At 48.8% G+C, this 18,324-nt stretch overlaps 1 protein-coding gene across 1 annotated transcript; it reads right to left on the reverse strand.

The window, feature by feature from the left end:
* Window positions 1-6,557: 6,557 nt before the first annotated feature.
* On the reverse strand, window positions 6,558-16,676 carry LOC130858093 (tubulin alpha-1D chain). The gene is made up of 4 exons (XM_057743898.1): window positions 16,644-16,676; window positions 8,820-9,042; window positions 8,343-8,491; window positions 6,558-7,592 (listed from the first exon to the last, which is right to left on the reverse strand). Exons 1-4 carry the CDS (start codon window positions 16,662-16,664, stop codon window positions 6,609-6,611), a joined length of 1,377 nt encoding a protein of 458 aa, XP_057599881.1. The 5' UTR covers window positions 16,665-16,676; the 3' UTR covers window positions 6,558-6,608.
* Window positions 16,677-18,324: the final 1,648 nt, after the last annotated feature.

Here is an 18,324-nt window from a genome sequence, read left to right on the forward strand (position 1 = left end):
CCCAGAGGAGGCCGGCTCGGCCTGTCACCTGGGGCGTGGAGGGGGGTGTGCTGCTGCAGGGGCTGCCGGGAGATGGAGGCGGAGCCGGCTATTTTGGGCTTGCACCAGGGCAACGTCATCCCCAGATGGGACCTGGGAGGCAGCGGCAGGCTCCATCCAGGCGTGACGCACTCGCCAACAAACAAGCCACCCAGCCCCTGGCCCTTCTGTGGCTTTCCTATGGACAGGCTCGATGGCTCGATGGTTACTCACCTGGAGGAAATCGCCACTTCAAGGGCTCACAGACTCCCCTCTGGGTCTAAATCCTCCCCCTTTTTCAGATCCCTGCTCTAGCCCCGGTCCTCAGAAGAGGCTGCCCGACTTCCCTGAGCAGGTCAGACCTGCCTCTCATAGCATCTCTTGGCATCCTTCCTCCCGCTGGTCAGAGCATTTATTTGTTTGATTATTTGATTGACATTTACTTCCCCCACTAGGATGTAAGTCTCACAGGGCAGAGACTATGTCTTTTTTCTCAGTAGAGTATTAAGGACAGTAATGGGGTTCAAAAATATCCATTGGATGATTAAATAATGAACAGATGGGAACATGTTATTAACAGTTTTGACACATTTGGGAGAGGTGGGACTATGGGAAAATGGGGGCGGGGGGAAGGAGAGGAAATTCCCCAGATACGAGGTTTTTCTGTCCAAACTGATCCTGTGTAGACTTTTCCACCTTAAAGTGATTTCTGGCTTCAGGCCTCATGGGAAAGTTAGAGAACCCTCTAGAACTGACTCCCACTTGATATCCAGGCCAATGCACAAGCATCTTCTATGTTGTAGATGCAGCCAGGCTGTAAAGAGAAGACTGCAGCTCAATCCCTACCTTCACAGAGCTCCAACTTGATAAGATACCAGCCCATCAGTATAAACCACTGGGAAACTCCAAGGCCTTGGAAACAGACAGACCTGGTTTTCAACCTGGTACTACTGTGTGACAGGAAAACCTCTAAGGACTTGGTTTTTCCTCCCTAAATACAGGTAATGCCTATGGCTGTTTGAAAGTCAAAAGAGGTATGGTACATAGTAGGTCTTAGTACAAAAACTCTCTGGCATCATGATTAGCCCAAGCAATAATGGTTATGTAAATCCAGAAGAATATTTTAGGCTGGGTCACCCAGAAATGCTTCATCAAAGAGAAGGGCTTGAGCCAGCTGTGAGAGAAGAGCCTGGTGTGCATTTGTCCAGTTTTCCTGGCTGCTCACAGTCTGAGCCTCCTACCTACCTACATCCACCGAATTCCCATTGCGTAAGCTTTGATGGGAGGGAGGCCACTACCTGCCACAAAACCTGACACTTGCTGTCCCAGACTTCCCGGCTCCAAGGGTGTAGGCAAAAGCCAGACGTCCTGCCAGTCGGAAGCTCCAACGGGGACTCTGAATCTGGAGCAAGTCACAGAGAGGCAGGGGCAGTTGAGAATTCATTTCAGCAGTGGTAGCAGCAGAGCCAGCAGTGGCCTCTAGTGTCTGGAGGAGGAAATGTCAGCCTCAATGCCTGGGTGGAGGGGACAGGGGTCTTTCAGGCAGGCTGTCCTGTGCCCTGACCTAGATTGTGGTGCTGACTGCCAAGCTTCCCTTGGTGCCTACCTGTTTGCGTAGCCTTATTTGGCAGCCCTCGTACTGATTCTGTATAGTATCCAGTGTCTCTCCAATTGTGTGTGTGTTGGGGGAGGGGGGGACACTTTTCTTTTTTTTTTTTTGGCAGAGTTAGTTTCTGCTGTTTCCAGTCCTGATTGACCTCGGTATAAGAGGAAGGAATAGATTAGGTTAGGTCACTCCAAAATCTTCCAAATCTTTTTCCTCTTACTTCTCTTATTTCAACAGACATTTGTCTAGCACTTACGATCTGTGTGGTTTTATACTAAGAATAGGAATGCAAAGAGCTTTAAGTTTCAGTCCCGTACTCAGGGAGATGAAAACCTTGTTGGGACACAGACAAATGACAGCTGAAGGAAATTATGTGGGACACATCTAGCAAACAAAGGGTTAATTTCCTTTGTTAACAAAGATTTCTGACAAATTTATGAGAAAAGACAAACAATGCAGTTTTTTTAAATGGGCAAAGGACACAGACAAGACAGTTCACAGAAGAGAAAGTACTGGCTTTTAAACATGAAAAGATGCTCAGTCTTATTTACAGCAAGAGGAAAAGGAAAGCTGCAACAAAATACTTTCACTTCTCAGATGACTGACAAAGATCAAAAAGTGTAATATATTGTACGGGCAAAGCTGTGGGCACAGGCAGTCTCTTACATTGTTAGTAGGAGGGATAATTTGGATAAAACTTCTGAAGAGGGTAATATGAGGTATATATCAAAATTAAAGGTATATAGCCTTTGACCCAGTAATGCAACTCTAATAATTTGTGGTTGTACATATGTGCAAAGAAGCATGTACAAGGGTTGCAGCATTCTTTTCAACAGCAAAGGATTAGAAACAATCTAAATTCCGTATCATTAATAGCAGGCTGGTTAAATAAACAATGGTACAATATACTATGGTATACTATGTTGTCACCAAAAAGAAGGAAGTATATCTATATGTATTGATGTGGACCATCTTCTAGATTTATTGGGAAGTAAAAAACACAAGAGGCAGGGCCAAGGGTATTTGAATGTGTGTGCGCACATTAGTATATACATAGATGTCTGGAAGGAAATACTAACCAAAAAAGTGAACATTGGTGGCTGCCATGAGGGGAGCAAATGACAGGGACTTATTTTTGCTGTTTGTAAATCTCTTTGGTACCTTTTGAATACGGAAGCCTGGGCACATAGTAACTGGTCAAATGTAACATTTTAAAATCTAGCTGGGGAAATAGGATACCAGCAAGAAGCTAAGTGCTATGGTACAAGGCAGTCCATTGCCAAGTACTGAATGAGTGATAGAGACAGGCAGTAAGAGGGAGAATCTAGAGGAGGGAGAGGTCTCCCGTGCTGGATGGGTTCTGGGTGACTGTGATCTAAGCTGGAAGGAATGGCAACATTGAGGCGAGCAGGGGGAGGTGGCGCTCCAGAAGGAGGGAGTGCAGCTTTGGAGACAGGCGTGTTCTTGACACATCAGAGGCGGGGGAGTAAATGTGTTGGGTGGAATCCAAGGTTGGGGCTCTGTCTCTTGTGTCTGCCTGCAGGAGGTAATTGTACCCTGGCTTTAGAAGCCTCAGAGATGAAAGCATTCCCCTTTACTGAGGGGCTCCCCAGGAGCCAGGCTGGGTGGCGCGCCCAGCTGTCCCATGGAGATGTGGGTTGCCATCTCCCCACACCCACACCCAGTCCAACCTAGGCCTGCCAGGGCTTGCCTGCAGAGTTACTAGCTGGGAGGCCTCACGGGGTCTGAGAGGAGGTGTCTGTCCAGCTACCCAGGGTAGGCTGACTGGTACAGCCATCAGGAGGGGAGCCTGGCCACCTCTGTGGATGACCAGCCATGTTGGCAGGTGAAGACCTCCCCTCCCTCAAGGCTCTCCCTCCTGGCCTCTCCCAAATCCTTACCTCATCTATTGGATGTGAGTGGTGGGGGGCTTTTAGACAACACTGACAGCCCCAAAACCTGGCCCCAGAGACACCTCTGCCCTTCTCTGCCTTCACCTCTGCCCTGAACGCTGGGTTCCCACCCACCCCCACCCCCTGCCGCCCACATGCCCTCCACCACAGTGCCTGGGCAGGGAAGTGTCAGGCGTCACCCCCTCCCTGCCTTCAAGGCACCTGAGTCACTGTCTGGGCACTGAGGACTTGACAGGCCCAGAAGAGGTGGTGTCTGGAGGGCTGCTTGTGTCTGCTACAGGCAGGAGGGGAGGACATCCAAGGAAGGTGGAGGGCAGCAGCATAACTCTTGGCCCAGGCTGTCCTGGGTTTTTGTTTTGGGGTTTTTTTTAAAGATTTATTTATTTATTATTTATTTATTTTTGGCTGCATCGGGATCTTTCGTTGCAAAGTGCAGGCTCTTCCTTGCAGTGTGCGGGCTTCTCTCTAGTTGTGGAGTGTGGGTTTTTTCTTCTCTGGTTGTGGCACACAGGCTCCAGGGCACATGGCTCTGTAGTTCACAGCATGCGGGCTCTCTAGTTGAGGCATGTGAGCTCAGTAGTTGTGGCGCACGGGCTTAGCTGCCCCGCGGCATGTGGGATCTTAGTTTCCTGACTAGGGATGGAACCCACATCCCCTGCATTGGCAGATTCTTTACCACTGGACTGACCTGGGTTTAAATGACAACTGCTCAATTTACTAGCTGGGTAACCTTGTGCAAGTCACATGAATTCCCCAAGCCTCAGTCGCCACATCTATAAAATAGGCATTCATCGAACAAGTGTATTTAACAAATTTGAGAATCTAATATGTGTCAGACAGTATTCTGGGTCCTGAGAGTAGAACAGGCTTTGTTCCTGTGGAGCTTCCAGTCCAGTGGGTGCAATAACTGTACTTACCTCAAGATTAAAGAAGATAGTATGGATGCAGGGCCTAGTATATAGTAGGTGCGCAATAAATGACAGCGATTTTCTGGGGTTTGAAAGACTCCCCAGATAACTCTTCTTCCTTGCCCAAGTTTGAAACTAGTTGATAGAAAGACACAGGATAGAGATTTGAAATTCAGCCCTTTTAGAGAAGAAACAAAACAAAACAAAAACAAACAAACAAAAACAGGTTGGAGGATATAGCTGGACTATTCAGCCAAAATGGGCTCCTAAATAATGAAATTATCCTCCTAACCCTATCACACACACATACACACACAATTGCAGGCCTTTGTCTTCCCGGGACAGAGCTTCCCCTGTCAGCTGGAATCCTCACAGAGGTGTTGAGAATACTTGCTTTCTCTGGGCAAATCACTGCAAAATGGAGGGAGAAAGCTTCTGGGCTGGGCATGCCCATTTTCTCTTCTAAACTGCCCCCCCATCCTGTTGCCTCCACTCCATCTTCTACTTACAAAATACGAGGGTCAGTCAAAAATTGTCCGCACTCTGGCTGTAGAATTTATAGGAGTTTTAATATAACTTGAGTGCGGATAATTTTTGACTCACCCTTGTAATTATTGAGATGAGAGTGACAGGGACAGGTGAGGGGGACCAGCTGGGGAAGGGGAGGAGTCACTGTATTTCCAATTTCACCTGAGTGGAATCCTAGGCTAGACCCAGGTGCGGGTGTGTACAGGTATGTGTTTTATTTGCCTCATTGCTCTGAGATCCATTCCCCCACCTTTCCTGCCCCTCTCTGTATCTCTCAGGCTGCACTCCCTTTTTCCTAGGCCCCCTCTTACCAACTTCTGTCTAGGTTCAGCCAGTGGGAACCACTGGTTGGAGATTGAGGGTGGGAAGGGAGAAGCCAGGATGTTTCTCCCCTTCTCTCAGAATCAGGGAGTAACTCAGCCATGCTGTGTCTTCTGCATGGCTCTGAACCCTGCCAAATTCCCCTCCCCCCTTGGCCCTCCTTCTCCCTCTGGGTAACTCTGCTGTGGCTCCAGCTCTCACCAGGTGACCCCAGCTCCAAGACTCTGGCATCACCATCTCATCTCTTGGCTCCTCCAGCCCTAAGGGTGATAGCAGCTTCCTGATGTTGCTGGCTTTTGGGTTTCCTTGCCAGCATCCAACCCTGGGAAAGGGAGACTGCAAGGAGGAGAGTGCCGAGGGTGACACCAGGTATTGCATCTGTCTGGGCCTGGAGGTGGGGTGGGGATTGCCCTAGTTCTAGCACCTCCAGTGGTTAAACCATCCCTCCAGACCAGAAAGTGCTACAGAAAATCCACGTATAAGGATTTTAGGGCAGACACCTGGTTGCAAGTGGGGGCTTAAAGTTGTGCATGTGGCATAGTTTAAAGAAAGGTCATTTGTCTTTATCGAAAAGTGATGAACGTGATGGAGATTACAGGGAGGTAAGCTCCCCTTTGACTCCCAGCCTCTTCCCCATTGTTGCTGCCAATGTGCTACCATTCTGCCTTAATGCCAGCTTCTGGACGTTCTACATCAAACCTCCTGCCTGAAGAAGACAGGGTAGGCTAGCGAGCACCAGCTGTATCAGACTTCTATAAAACACCACTTCAGATCCCCTGGCCTCACTAGGCTCTTGATGTAGCCTCGTGTGGTTCAGACAAGCTTCACACATGGACAGCTTATCAGCACCTCGCCTCCTGCCCCAGGGATTTCCTATTGACCCTGCAGCCCAAGTGTGTGCAACCTGAAGTACAGGCAAGTTAATGCTTAATGCGCTTAATCGGGCAAAGGTTTTACCAAAGGAAGAATGGAGCCAGTGCAGAAATTCCCCACCCTCACTTCCTCTCCTGCCCACTCTCCTAAGGAATGGCTCTGAGATGCCATTTATCCAGCTACATCCTCTCTAGGGTGAATTCTCCCTCCTTCTCTGCTTTACCCGCCTTGGCCCCCATTTTGCTCCCTGGAATTGCACTCTTTAATGAAATCTGAAGTCAGATCTGCTTTCTGGGGAACCCAGGCTAAGATACCAGCCTTCCTATGTCTTATGAAGGAAAAGCCCTCTCCACCCCCCACCCATGATTTTTCCCAAGAGAAAAACATTTGTGAGACAATAAGACTACAGCACTTTATTTAGGACAGACACGCAGGACCCCCCTAATACTCATCCCCCTCCTCCTCTTCTCCCTCCCCCTCCACGCTATCCATGCCCACCTCCTCGTAATCCTTCTCCAGGGCAGCCATATCCTCCCGGGCCTCAGAGAACTCACCCTCCTCCATGCCCTCACCCACGTACCAGTGCACAAACGCCCTCTTGGCATACATCAGGTCGAACTTGTGGTCCAGGCGGGCCCAGGCCTCGGCGATGGCGGTTGTGTTGCTCAGCATGCACACGGCACGCTGCACCTTGGCCAGGTCACCCCCCGGCACCACAGTGGGGGGCTGGTAGTTGATGCCAACCTTGAAGCCTGTGGGGCACCAGTCCACAAACTGAATACTGCGCTTGGTCTTGATGGCGGCGATGGCAGCATTGACATCCTTGGGCACCACGTCTCCACGGTACAGCAGACAGCAGGCCATGTACTTGCCGTGACGGGGATCACACTTCACCATCTGGTTGGCAGGCTCGAAGCAGGCATTGGTGATCTCTGCCACCGACAGCTGCTCGTGGTAGGCTTTCTCTGCAGAGATGACGGGTGCATAGGTGGCCAGGGGGAAGTGGATGCGAGGGTAGGGCACCAGGTTGGTCTGGAACTCTGTCAGGTCCACGTTGAGGGCCCCATCAAAGCGCAGGGAGGCTGTGATGGAGGAGACGATTTGGCTGATGAGGCGGTTGAGGTTGGTGTAAGTCGGGCGCTCGATGTCCAGGTTGCGGCGGCAGATGTCATAGATGGCTTCGTTGTCCACCATGAAGGCACAGTCTGAGTGCTCCAGGGTGGTGTGGGTGGTCAGGATGGAGTTGTAGGGTTCGACCACAGCCGTGGACACCTGGGGGGCTGGGTAGATGGAGAACTCCAGCTTGGATTTCTTGCCATAGTCAACAGAGAGCCGCTCCATCAGGAGTGAGGTGAAGCCAGAGCCGGTGCCCCCTCCAAAGCTGTGGAAGATGAGGAATCCTTGGAGTCCTGTGCACTGGTCAGCCTAGAAGGTAAGGCGAAGAGAAACATGGGATGTGAAGCACAGCTGACCAACAGCAAAGAACCAGCTTGTGCTGTTTGAGATTTCCCCAAAAGTCTCATAAAATCCTTGGGAGACTTTTCCAAGGGCACAAAAATAGACCTTGATAGGGAGCTCCCACTCTCTCCTCCTTGTCTCACGTACACTCTCAAATCTCCTGAAGCCTTCAACAGACAGCTGTCTTGACTCTTGTGCCATGTTCATTTTTGTCCTCATAAGTTGCCAACTCCACCTGGCTTCCTACCCGTGTCCCCCGATCTAAATTCAGATGTTTCTGGAGGGCTTCTTTACTGAGATTATCAACCCAGGAACCTGATGCCCATCCTTGCTGGAGGCAGAAGTTGACTGGAGAGCCTCAAGCTGGCATTATTTGGATCCCTGTTTTTCACAGGGCCTTCTGCCCACATCCCTACAATACAAGGTGACACCTTGGGACTGCTTATGGGTGCTCATATTTTGGGCAGGCAGCCTATCAACTGGTGGCCACTCTGCCCAGCATCAGGCCACTTACTATAGGAGATAAAGGGCACACCCTGCTCCTGGCTGGAGCCCACACTCTGCCTCCACTCCTCACTAGTCCTGATGCTGTGTGTTTAGTTCTTGTCCAGGAGACTCTCCCAAGGATGGAAGTTGCACTTCCCCCTTCTGTTCTCCAGACCACTTCACAACAGGAATCCAGCTTCCGCCTTCCCCAGCCCTCAGCTCTTCTCTCACCAGCTTCCGAATCCGGTCCAGCACCAGGTCGATGAGCTCCTTTCCGATGGTGTAGTGGCCTCGGGCATAGTTATTGGCAGCATCTTCCTTGCCTGTGATGAGCTGCTCTGGATGGAAGAGCTGGCGATACGTGCCTGTCCGAACCTCATCTGCAATGGGCAGAATTTTAGGTCCCCCTCCCCTTTCAGCCTGGCTCCTGGAGCCCCAGGGTACCCAGAAGGGGTGGGGTCACCAGGCCTGACGTTCTACCCGAGGACCCCCATTCAGGCTGCTGCTATTGCACTTGACTTTAAGTGTACTTCAATGAAAAGGAAAGGGATGTAGAGTGACCTTGAGATTCTGGAGCTGAGTGACAGCAGAGCTGGAGTTCTGATTGGCTGCAGCAACTGGGAATGACAAACCAGTGCTCTCCAGTCATGGAGAAGGACTTGCTTTGCACCTGGGACAAGGCCGTGACAGGGGTTGGTCATCACTCACCGATCACAGTGGGCTCCAGATCCACAAACACTGCCCGGGGCACATGTTTTCCAGCCCCAGTTTCACTAAAGAAGGTGTTGAAGGAGTCATCCCCTCCCCCGATGGTCTTGTCGCTGGGCATCTGCCCGTCTGGTTGGATCCCATGTTCCAAGCAGTAGAGCTCCCAGCAGGCATTCCCAATCTGCACGCCAGCCTGCCCCACGTGGACTGAGATACACTCACGCTGAGTGGGCAAAGGGCAGAGAGAAGCATATCATGCCTGGACACAATTCCTGCCTTCCTTCCTTGAGTGGTTCTCTGGCTGAGAGCAAAAGTTCCTGGACTCTGGTCTCCATGCCCCACCTCCCAGAGGTGGGGGTAAAAATCCTCAGGGGAAGCAGAAGATGTGACCATTTCTAAGATTATAGAGTCTTGCTTAGCGACTAAGCATCTTGAGAAACATTGAGGGGCTCAGATGAGTCTGACAGGGCACGATAGTCAACCCACCCATGTCCAGAAAGAAATTAGGGGCCATTAGTAAGGAAAGCAAGATCCAAGTGAGGTTTCAGGGGTCAGAGACAAGGACCCAGGTTTAGAAAAGTGGAAAGAACTCTGGATTCATGTTACAGCTACAAATGCCAGCAAGGAAAGGGAAAGTGGGCCTGCACTGGATGTGTGTGTGCTGCTCTTTACTCTTGGGTGTGTGTGGTTCTGGAGTGGAGAGGGACTGGGAAGAAATTTCTTCCTCACATGATTCAAGGCTGGTGGTCAAAGAACCCTTGGCCCCTGAACCAGGGCTGGGATAGTCTGCTTGGTCCTAGAAAAGAGGAAGGTCATTGCCCTTCCTGGGGAGCCCCATGAGCATCAGAAAGACTTGACCTTCTTACTTCTTCACGTATTCAGCCTCCATTATGTGCCTGACATTATGCGGATACCAGGGATACATAACACCTAATACCCAGTCCCTGTACTTAAGAAGCTCACTGTTTAGGGAAGGGAGCGTTTCATACGATAACAGATATGTGACAGTGTGGTAAGTGGGATCCCAGAGTGTTTCTTCCTGCTCCGCTTGAGAAATATTTACTGCGGACCTTAAAAACAAAACAAGCACATCCATCAAATATTTCTAAGCTTTAAGGCTTAATCATGTGGAGGATGTGGAGAAATGAGAATTCTCACACTGCTGCTAGAAGCCCAAAGTGACGCACCTTTTTGGAGAGTGATTTGGCAATATCTAGGAAAGCTGAAGGTGCTCTTGCTCTAGAGAAATTCTCACATAGGTACGTAAGAAAACAGGTGCAAGAACACTCACAGCACCATAGCAACGGAAGCCAATTAAATGTCCTTCAACAGGAGAAAATGGAAAAGAATGATTCAGAAGTGGATGTGGATGAAGACAAGGAAGAATCTTACCCCCAAAAATTCTTAACAGAAAAAAGGTAAATTAAGAAGAATCATAATACAATACTATTTATATAAACCTTTAACTTGTATGCATCATTTACAGATAAATCTTTATATTTGCTATATATTCTTGGAATGTATTACAAATATAAAGCAAGGAAAAATATTAGCACCCAGTCTGGAATAATGGTAGAAGAGGCAGGTGAGTGCAGTCAGAGAAGGATTCTATTTCTTAAGCTGGGTAGCAGGTGTTCATTATATTATCCTTTATACCTTTTTGCATGTCTGAAATATTTCATAATGTTTTAATGAGGATGCTAATTCCATAAATTTAACACTTCTCTGACTTTGTAAATATGACACAAGGGCCTTGACTTCTTATGATTTTTAGATGACTGGGATTAATACACAGACCATCTGTATCCCAGGCCATTACCTCCCCACTTGCCTCGAGCAAGAGTCTTGCTTCTCTGTGGGCATCTTCTCCTGGTGAAACGGGGCAATAACAAGAACCCCCTCTTAGAATTACTCTGCAGGTGGAAGAATGCATGCAAGTTGCCTGGCCCATTGTCCAACACAGACTAGGGTGCACCATGCCTGTTGGGCCCCCTTACCAATTCCTCATCCCCAACCCCTGGAGTCATAGGAAGAGAAAGTAATGAATTAAACTGGGAGGGATTTAGGGACAAAGGACTCCAGAAATCCCCAGGTCCAGGAGGGAGGGCTGACTCGGCTCACCAATCACCTGGCTGCTGCACCTCAGATCCTGCCCAGGCCCTGTGCACAAAGCCAGACACTGTCCTGGCCCCCACAACTGCTGGCCTTCACGAGGCGTGTCTGACCTGGGGTATACCTGAGACGCTGGAAACAATGCCCTTCACTCTGGGTTTGGGCAAAGAACTCAGGCCCTAGAATCACACAGACTCAGACTCAAACCCCCATCCCTCTAGGACCTTGACGGAGTTGCTTCACCTTAGCTTCTTCCATTCCCTTTTCTTGCCATGAAAATAGTATAATCGCATCCTCAGCAGGCTTTGTCATTAGGTTGGTTACTTCCATATATTAAGCATTAATTAGGTGCCAGGCCCCGTGTTAAGCGCTTCACATACACTATCTCATTTAATCTTCACAACCACCCCCTTAGGTAGGTATTTTTATTACCCTATTTTACTGACTCAGAGAGGTCAAACAGCTTGCTCAAGGTCATGAGCAAAACCAGGAATATTCAGAGAGGGGACAGCCTAGCTCCAGCCACGCTCCTAACTGCTCTTCTATCCTGCCTGGAGGGGAGCGAGGTAAAAAATATCAAATGAGCCCCATACACAGCACCCTCCCTCTCCCCACTGATATGCAGCTGAAATGAGGGGTCAGATCAAGGCATAGCAAAAGGACAGGACTAGGAGGATGTGTCCTTACAGGTGGGAGGTGGGACCAGAGACCAGGAGGGGCTGAAGGTTTGCAGGAAAGTGCCTGCACCTTCTGCTCCTGTCCTGCTTACCCCACTCTCCCTACCCCTAAGTTCAGAGCCTTTCAACAGCCCCTCAGGCTCAGACCCATGTCCTAGTTACCATGACCTGTCCCCCTCCACCCCCTGAACATGCCCCCCCATACCAGAACATTTGGGGGGACCACTCGCACATCTGGAAGTCTTTTTCCCTCTCCTCCACCTCATCTGCCCACACACTGTAGCCCCATGAATACCTGGACCCATGGGACCCTCATTTGCATGCTCAGCCGACAGACACACTTGCTTACCATGCTGTCTGACTGGGGGCTGGCTGGGATGGTCTGTCTGTCTGTCTGTCTGCTACAAGATGGAAGGCAGGACAGGTCTGTGAGGGACCCACAGCTGCCGGCCTCCTTATACTCTCTGGTCTGCTCTCAGGTGGGGAATGTTGTTAGAAACGACCCCAGGAGGGCAGGTCTGTTGACCTGGTTGCTGCGCAGCTGGCAGGCAGGCGCTTGGCCTGGGCCCAGGCAGGGGGGTGAGGGGGAGTGCGCAGAGGAGGGCGCGCTGGCAGCCCCACACAGGTATCCAGGTCGCTGGGTACGAGGTGTCTGTGGCTCAGTCACACAACCCCATTTCCTGGTGGTGCAGCCCGGCCCTCACAGGTGCGAGAGGATTTAGGAATCAGGCCCCCGGAGCTGCAGCACCACCCCCACCCCCGGGGTTGGTGAGGACTGGGCGAGGAGTGGGCGGGGCTAAGGAAAGTCTGCCGGGCACCAGAAATAATGAGTCCTAGGGCAAGAGATCAACTCGGGGCCTTCTGGGTGGAAACTCAGAATATCGTAGAACAGAGGGAACTAGAGCTCAGGGTAGCCCCATCTCTTAACTTCCTTTACCTCCGTTTTCTCATCTGTACAATGCGGAGAGGTAGTATGGTAAGATTAAGCAAGATAAACTTTCTTACGTGCTTAGCTCAGAACTGCTGGTGTTCTCCACGGGGAAGGCAAGATGCTGAGCGGGGGTCAGGGCTATTCCTAAACGTCCCTCCCTATTCCAATGCAAGTCTTTGCTGGTCCAGCCTGGTCTTATTTCCCCACAGAAGGAGTCACTGTATGACCTTGGGCAAAATTATGAGATGAAAATATTACTCTCTCACATTTGTATCCTGCTCTGTAGTTCTTCAGGCAGCTTCACCCCTTATCTCCTTTGAGCCCCTCAACAACTTTGTGAGGTAGGCACGGTGAGGCCTCCAACCCCAGAGGAAGAAAAGGAAACTGCAGCCTCTTGTGTCTTGCCCAAGGTCACATGGGAGTTAATTAGTGGTGGAATTAAGATTCTTCTGGGACTCAGGCTCAGTGCCTCTCCCCTTTCTGAATGGCAGAGTTTTCGATGTCCCTCAACCCCCTGCTGCGTTTTGATTTCCTTTCTTCCCATCTTAAACTCCATGGTCAGTGGTGATCACTCTCTTGCATACCCCTCAACTCCCTTGCCTCCCTCTAGCTTCGGTTTCCTCGTTTGACTAAACACTAACCCTGGTCACCTCCATTTCTTCACCAATTCTGTGCCTGCACTGACCCAGCTAAACAGTGGCTGTAGAAAAACCCAGAACCATACTGCCTGATCTGACTTCAAATGCATGACCCCTAACCTCAAATGGACCCTGATCGTGCCTGGAAACCACATTACCTCTCTCCATTCACGCTTCCAGCCAGCACCATGACCAGGATTAGGAATGCCAGATTTAGCAAATAAAGAATTTTATCTAGCAACCCTATCCAGAAAGAAGATGCTAATGTGAATTTTCAGTCAGTGTGTCAAATGGTGAGAAAGTTATCTTGAGGTTGGGGCTTTTTTCAGAGCCCTTCTCACTGCAGCATATCAGTGTGTGACCCAGAATATTAGGAAGGTTGACTCTGGTTTTGGCTGTGGACTGAAAGTCTTCTCTCTCCTAACTGGAACTAAGAGGTGAAGATCCCTAGAGCGAAGACACAGCCAACGAGCGCTTCAAAGGTAAGGAAGCCCAGTCTACCCTGGGTTGACCCATGAAGCCACAGACCTCAGGAATTATTATCCAGATGAAGGGATTTGGGACCCACTGGGCCCAAAAGTCTCCTGCTGACACTCCAACTTCTCCCAAGTGGTTTTTTCTTTTTCCCTAATATTTATTTATTTATTTGGCTGCGGCGGGTCTTAGCTGCAGCACACAAGATCTTCTTTGCAGTGTGTGCAATCTTTAGTTGTGGCATTCTGGCTCTTAGCTGTGGCATGTGGTATCTAGTTCCCTGACCAGGGATTGAACCTGGGCCCCCTGCACTGGGAGTGCAGAAGCTTAATCACTGGACCACCAGGGAAATCCCCCAAGTGGTCTTTGAAGTTGGGCATCTCAGCATCAACCTAGACAACACTAATTCTGGAAAGAAAATCATGCTGAAGGCAGGCAGGGGGTGGGGTCTTATGTAAAACAGGGTAAAGAGACTGAGATTTTTTGAGAGCGTGTTTATGTCTAAGTTATAAAATGAGAGGTAATCAATACTCTTCATTCCTTAAACAAATATTTATTGTGTCTACTTTGTGCCATGCACTGTTCCAGGTGCCAGAGATACAGTGGTAAGCAAAAAGAATCTGTGTTTCATCTTTGTTTGTTTAATTTGTCCCTTTTCTTTCCCTTTCTTTCTTTCTTTCTTTCTTTCTTTCTTTCTTTCTCTCTCTCTCTCTCTCTCTCTTTCTTTCTTTCTTCTTTCTTGGCTGCACTGGGTCTTTGTTGCTGTGCACGGGTTTTCTCTAGTTGCTGCGAGTCAGGGCTACTCTTCTTTGCCGTGCACGAGCTTCACATTGCCGTGGCTTCTCTTGTTGCAGAGCACGGGCTCTAGGTGTGGGGGCTTCAGTATTTGTGGCACACAGCCTCAGTAGTTGTGGTGCATGGGCTCAGTTGCTCCGTGGCATGTGGGCTTTTCCCGGACCAGGGCTCAAACCCGTGTCCCCTGCATTGGCAGGTGGATTCTTAACCACTGCACCACCAGGGAAGTCCCAGGAGTCTGAGATTTTAGGGAGTCTATATTTTTGTGGGAAGACATAATAATTAAACAAGATAATTTCAGATAGCAATGAACACATGAAGGAAACAAAACAGAATAATGGCACAGAAAGAGATGGGGGCTACTATTGAGAAGAAGCCACTCTGTAAGAAGGTGATGTTTGAACTGAATGATGAGGAGTCAGCCACACCAAGATCTGGAATTGTAGTGCTCCAGGCAGAGAGAATATCGAGTGCAAAGGAGCAAGGCTAGTGTGTATAAGGAAACAGGGATGGAGGGAGGGAGCCATGCAAGATGAGGTCACAGAGGTAAAGGGGCCTGGGAAAGAGAATGGCTTTTATTACAAGTGCAATGGGAGGGTTTTAAGCAAGCCTTGTTGCCTACTTTGTGTTTTGTTTTAGAGAGATTACTGCAGCTATGTGGAGAGTGCATTATAGGGAATAGGAGCAGGAAGCTGGTTAGGAGGCTACTGCTGACATGCAGAAATGAGGGGTTGGTGGCCTGGACTAGAATGGGGGTGGGGGAAGTAGCTGGGTCTCAAGTAAAGTGATAGGACGTGCTCATCTGGGGTGTGCAGACCTACCCAACAGCCTTCCCTGATCCCTGCCTCCACTTCTTCTTTGCTGGCATGATCCTGATTTTATGTAATTATCGGCCCTTCCACTTGGTCAAGGAAGAAGGCCTTTCCCTAGACCCAAGGGTAAGTATAGATTAGTCCAAACCATTCATGGTATTTCCATTTCCTCCTTCCAGTGACTAGTTTAGGCCCGGGGCCAGTGAGATATAAGGGAAAATCTGCTAGGATGCTTTAAGGAAAGGTTTTTTTCCCCGATAAAAAGAGATGTGGGAGAAAACCACCCTCCTTTCCTGCCTTAGGATGATGTCATATGAGGGCAGGGCATAATACTTGCAGCTGCTGCAGCCATCCTGTGATTAGGAAAGATGTCACCAGCCCATTGAGGGTGCCAAAGTAGAAAGCTGGAAATACCGGACTTATTGATGACATCACTGAATCAACCCTAGAACCGCCCTACACTCATTTCTTGAGGGATAATAAGTATACCCATTGTTTAAGCTGCTGGTAGTTAGGCTTTCCATTATTTGAAGCTAAAACATTCTAGCTAATAAAAGAGGGGAAGGAGAGAGGGAAAGAAGAATGCAGGATGATCCTAGGTTTTTACCTAAGTACTTGGGTGGAAGGTGATGTTGTTCACTCAGACTCAGAAGCCTAGGACAGAAGCAGGTTTGGCAGGGAGTGGGATGAGGGTAGTATATTGAGAGTTCTACTTGGAATGTGTTACGTTGAGATGTCTAATGGGCTTTCAAGGTATGATGTCAAGAAGGCAAATAGTCATGTGAATCTGAAGTTCAGAGGAGACATCCAAAATGGAGGTAAACATTTGAGAGCCATTAGCGTATAGGTGATATGTCTTTCTTTTTATTCTACTCTCACACTTCAGTTTGGCAATGTATAAGAATATAGCTGTTCTTTTCTGAATAACTCTAAATGTGTTACAATCACTTTTTATTAAGGACATTTAAAAATATACCCCAGGGACTTCCCTGGTGGCACAGTGGTTAAGAATCTGCCTGCCAATGCAGGGGACACGGGTTCAATCCCCGGTCACGGAAAATCTCACATGCCACGGAGCAACCGAGTCCGTGTGCCACAACTGCTGAGGCTGTGCTCTGGAGCCCGCAAGTCACAACTGCTGTGCCTGCATGCCACAACTACTGAAGCCCGCGTGCCTGGAGCCTGTGCTCCGCAGTGAGAGAAGCTACTGCACTGAGAAGCCCATGCACCACAACGAGGAGTAGCCCCCTGCTTACCACAACTAGAGAAACCCCACACAGAGCAACAAAGACCCAACACAGCCAAATATATATATAAATATATGTATATATACACATATCCCAAAGTAGAGATAACATAATAAATCCCGTATACTCATCACTCACCTTCCACAATTGCTCCTTCATGGAGAAAAGCACATGGAAAGCCTGGGACTGAGCTATGGGGAATACCCTTTAGAGGTAAACCATCAAAGACTACCAAGGAGGATTGTCCAGGACAAAAACCAGGAGGAGAGGTGCCTTTGAAGCCAAGAAGGAAGTATTTCAACTATGAAACACTATAAAGGAAGGATAAGCTATGTCAAATACTGCTGAGAGGCTGGGAAAGATGAAGAGAGAGACGTGACCTTTGGCTTTGGCAAGATAAAGGTCACTAGAGACCTTGGCAGGAACATCTCAGTGGAGCATGTGAACTAAGTCTGTGTGGACAGCAAGGAGGAGAAAAGACATGGAGATATCCCTTTGGAAAGATGGTGCTGTGAGGAGGACAGCTGGTAGATGCTCCATCTGAAAAAAACATAGAAGGATGTGCACTAAGGTTCAGCTCCACCTCTCCCAGATGGAATCAGTGGAGACATTTTAAACTTTGATGACCTTGCTGCACTGCTCCAAGATGGGGGTGAGATTCTGAGAACGGGTTAGATTCTGAGAACGGGTTAGAAAAGAAAGAGATAACAATGGGCGTGGTGAAGAGCGAGAGTGATCCAGAGAGAGAGCAGACATCCAGGTATGGTAAATGGACTAAGCAATGCATCATCGGGAAGAGTGAGGAAGTGCCTGGCATCATCTTCTAGATTCTGTACATGTGTGTGCATGTCTAAGAGTTTTCTGTCTGTAATATGGACTAATACCTGCACAGCTACCCAGAGCTTATGGCCCTAATTCAGGGGATCTGTATATATCCTGAGAAGATACATACACGCTCACAGTCACGCACATACATGCATGAGCTTGCATGCTCAAACACACATGCCCAGTCAGAAGCAGAATCTATATTCCACGAACAGGACTTGGGCGTTTCTCCCTGCACCCTTGTCTTCTCTATTTTCCCTGCCAGGAGGCCTGCTCAGAGGTCGTGAACTCCTTGCTGCAGAGGCCAGGGTAATGTAAATGTGTGATGTGGGTTAAGCACATGATGTTAAATGGTAACAGGCACTGGTCTTCTGTGTCAGGGAGACACAGAGTGATGAGGGCTGGGTGAACTGGAGCAGTTTGTTGCCCATCCTAAGAAGGTAGCCACCGCTCAGCTACATTTGTTGCCATATTGGTTTCCTATTGAGGCTGTAAAAAATTGCTACAAATTTAGTAGCTTAAAACAACACAAATTTATTTTCTCTGTGTTCTGGAGGTCAGAAGTCCAAAATAGGTCTTATAGGAATTGCAATATTATGATTTATAAGAAAAAAATATATATGGTTACTCAGATGACCAAAATATGTTTCTTATATATTATTTGGTCTCTGTCCACTCCTCCTGGCTCACCGTTCCCAAAGCCCTGAGAATTCCCTAAGTGTTGAGCGTCATCAACGTGTCTTTTGTTATGTTAATGAGGTGATTTTTGGACCCACCTAAGGATGGGGGCTGCTTGCCAGTGGAGACAACTGAGCGATTTGAGGGTTGGAAATTTCAGTCCCATCATCCCCTTCTGACCTCCTAAGAGGAGCAGGCAGCTGGAGATTGAGTTCTGTTATCAATGGTCAATGATTTAATCAGTCGTGCTTATGTAATGAAGCCTCCATCAAAACTCAAAAGGATGGGGTCTGGAGACCTTCCAGGATGGTGAACA

Source organism: Hippopotamus amphibius, chromosome 8, assembly GCF_030028045.1.
Source record: "Hippopotamus amphibius kiboko isolate mHipAmp2 chromosome 8, mHipAmp2.hap2, whole genome shotgun sequence".
Taxonomy (NCBI): Eukaryota; Metazoa; Chordata; class Mammalia; order Artiodactyla; family Hippopotamidae; genus Hippopotamus; species Hippopotamus amphibius.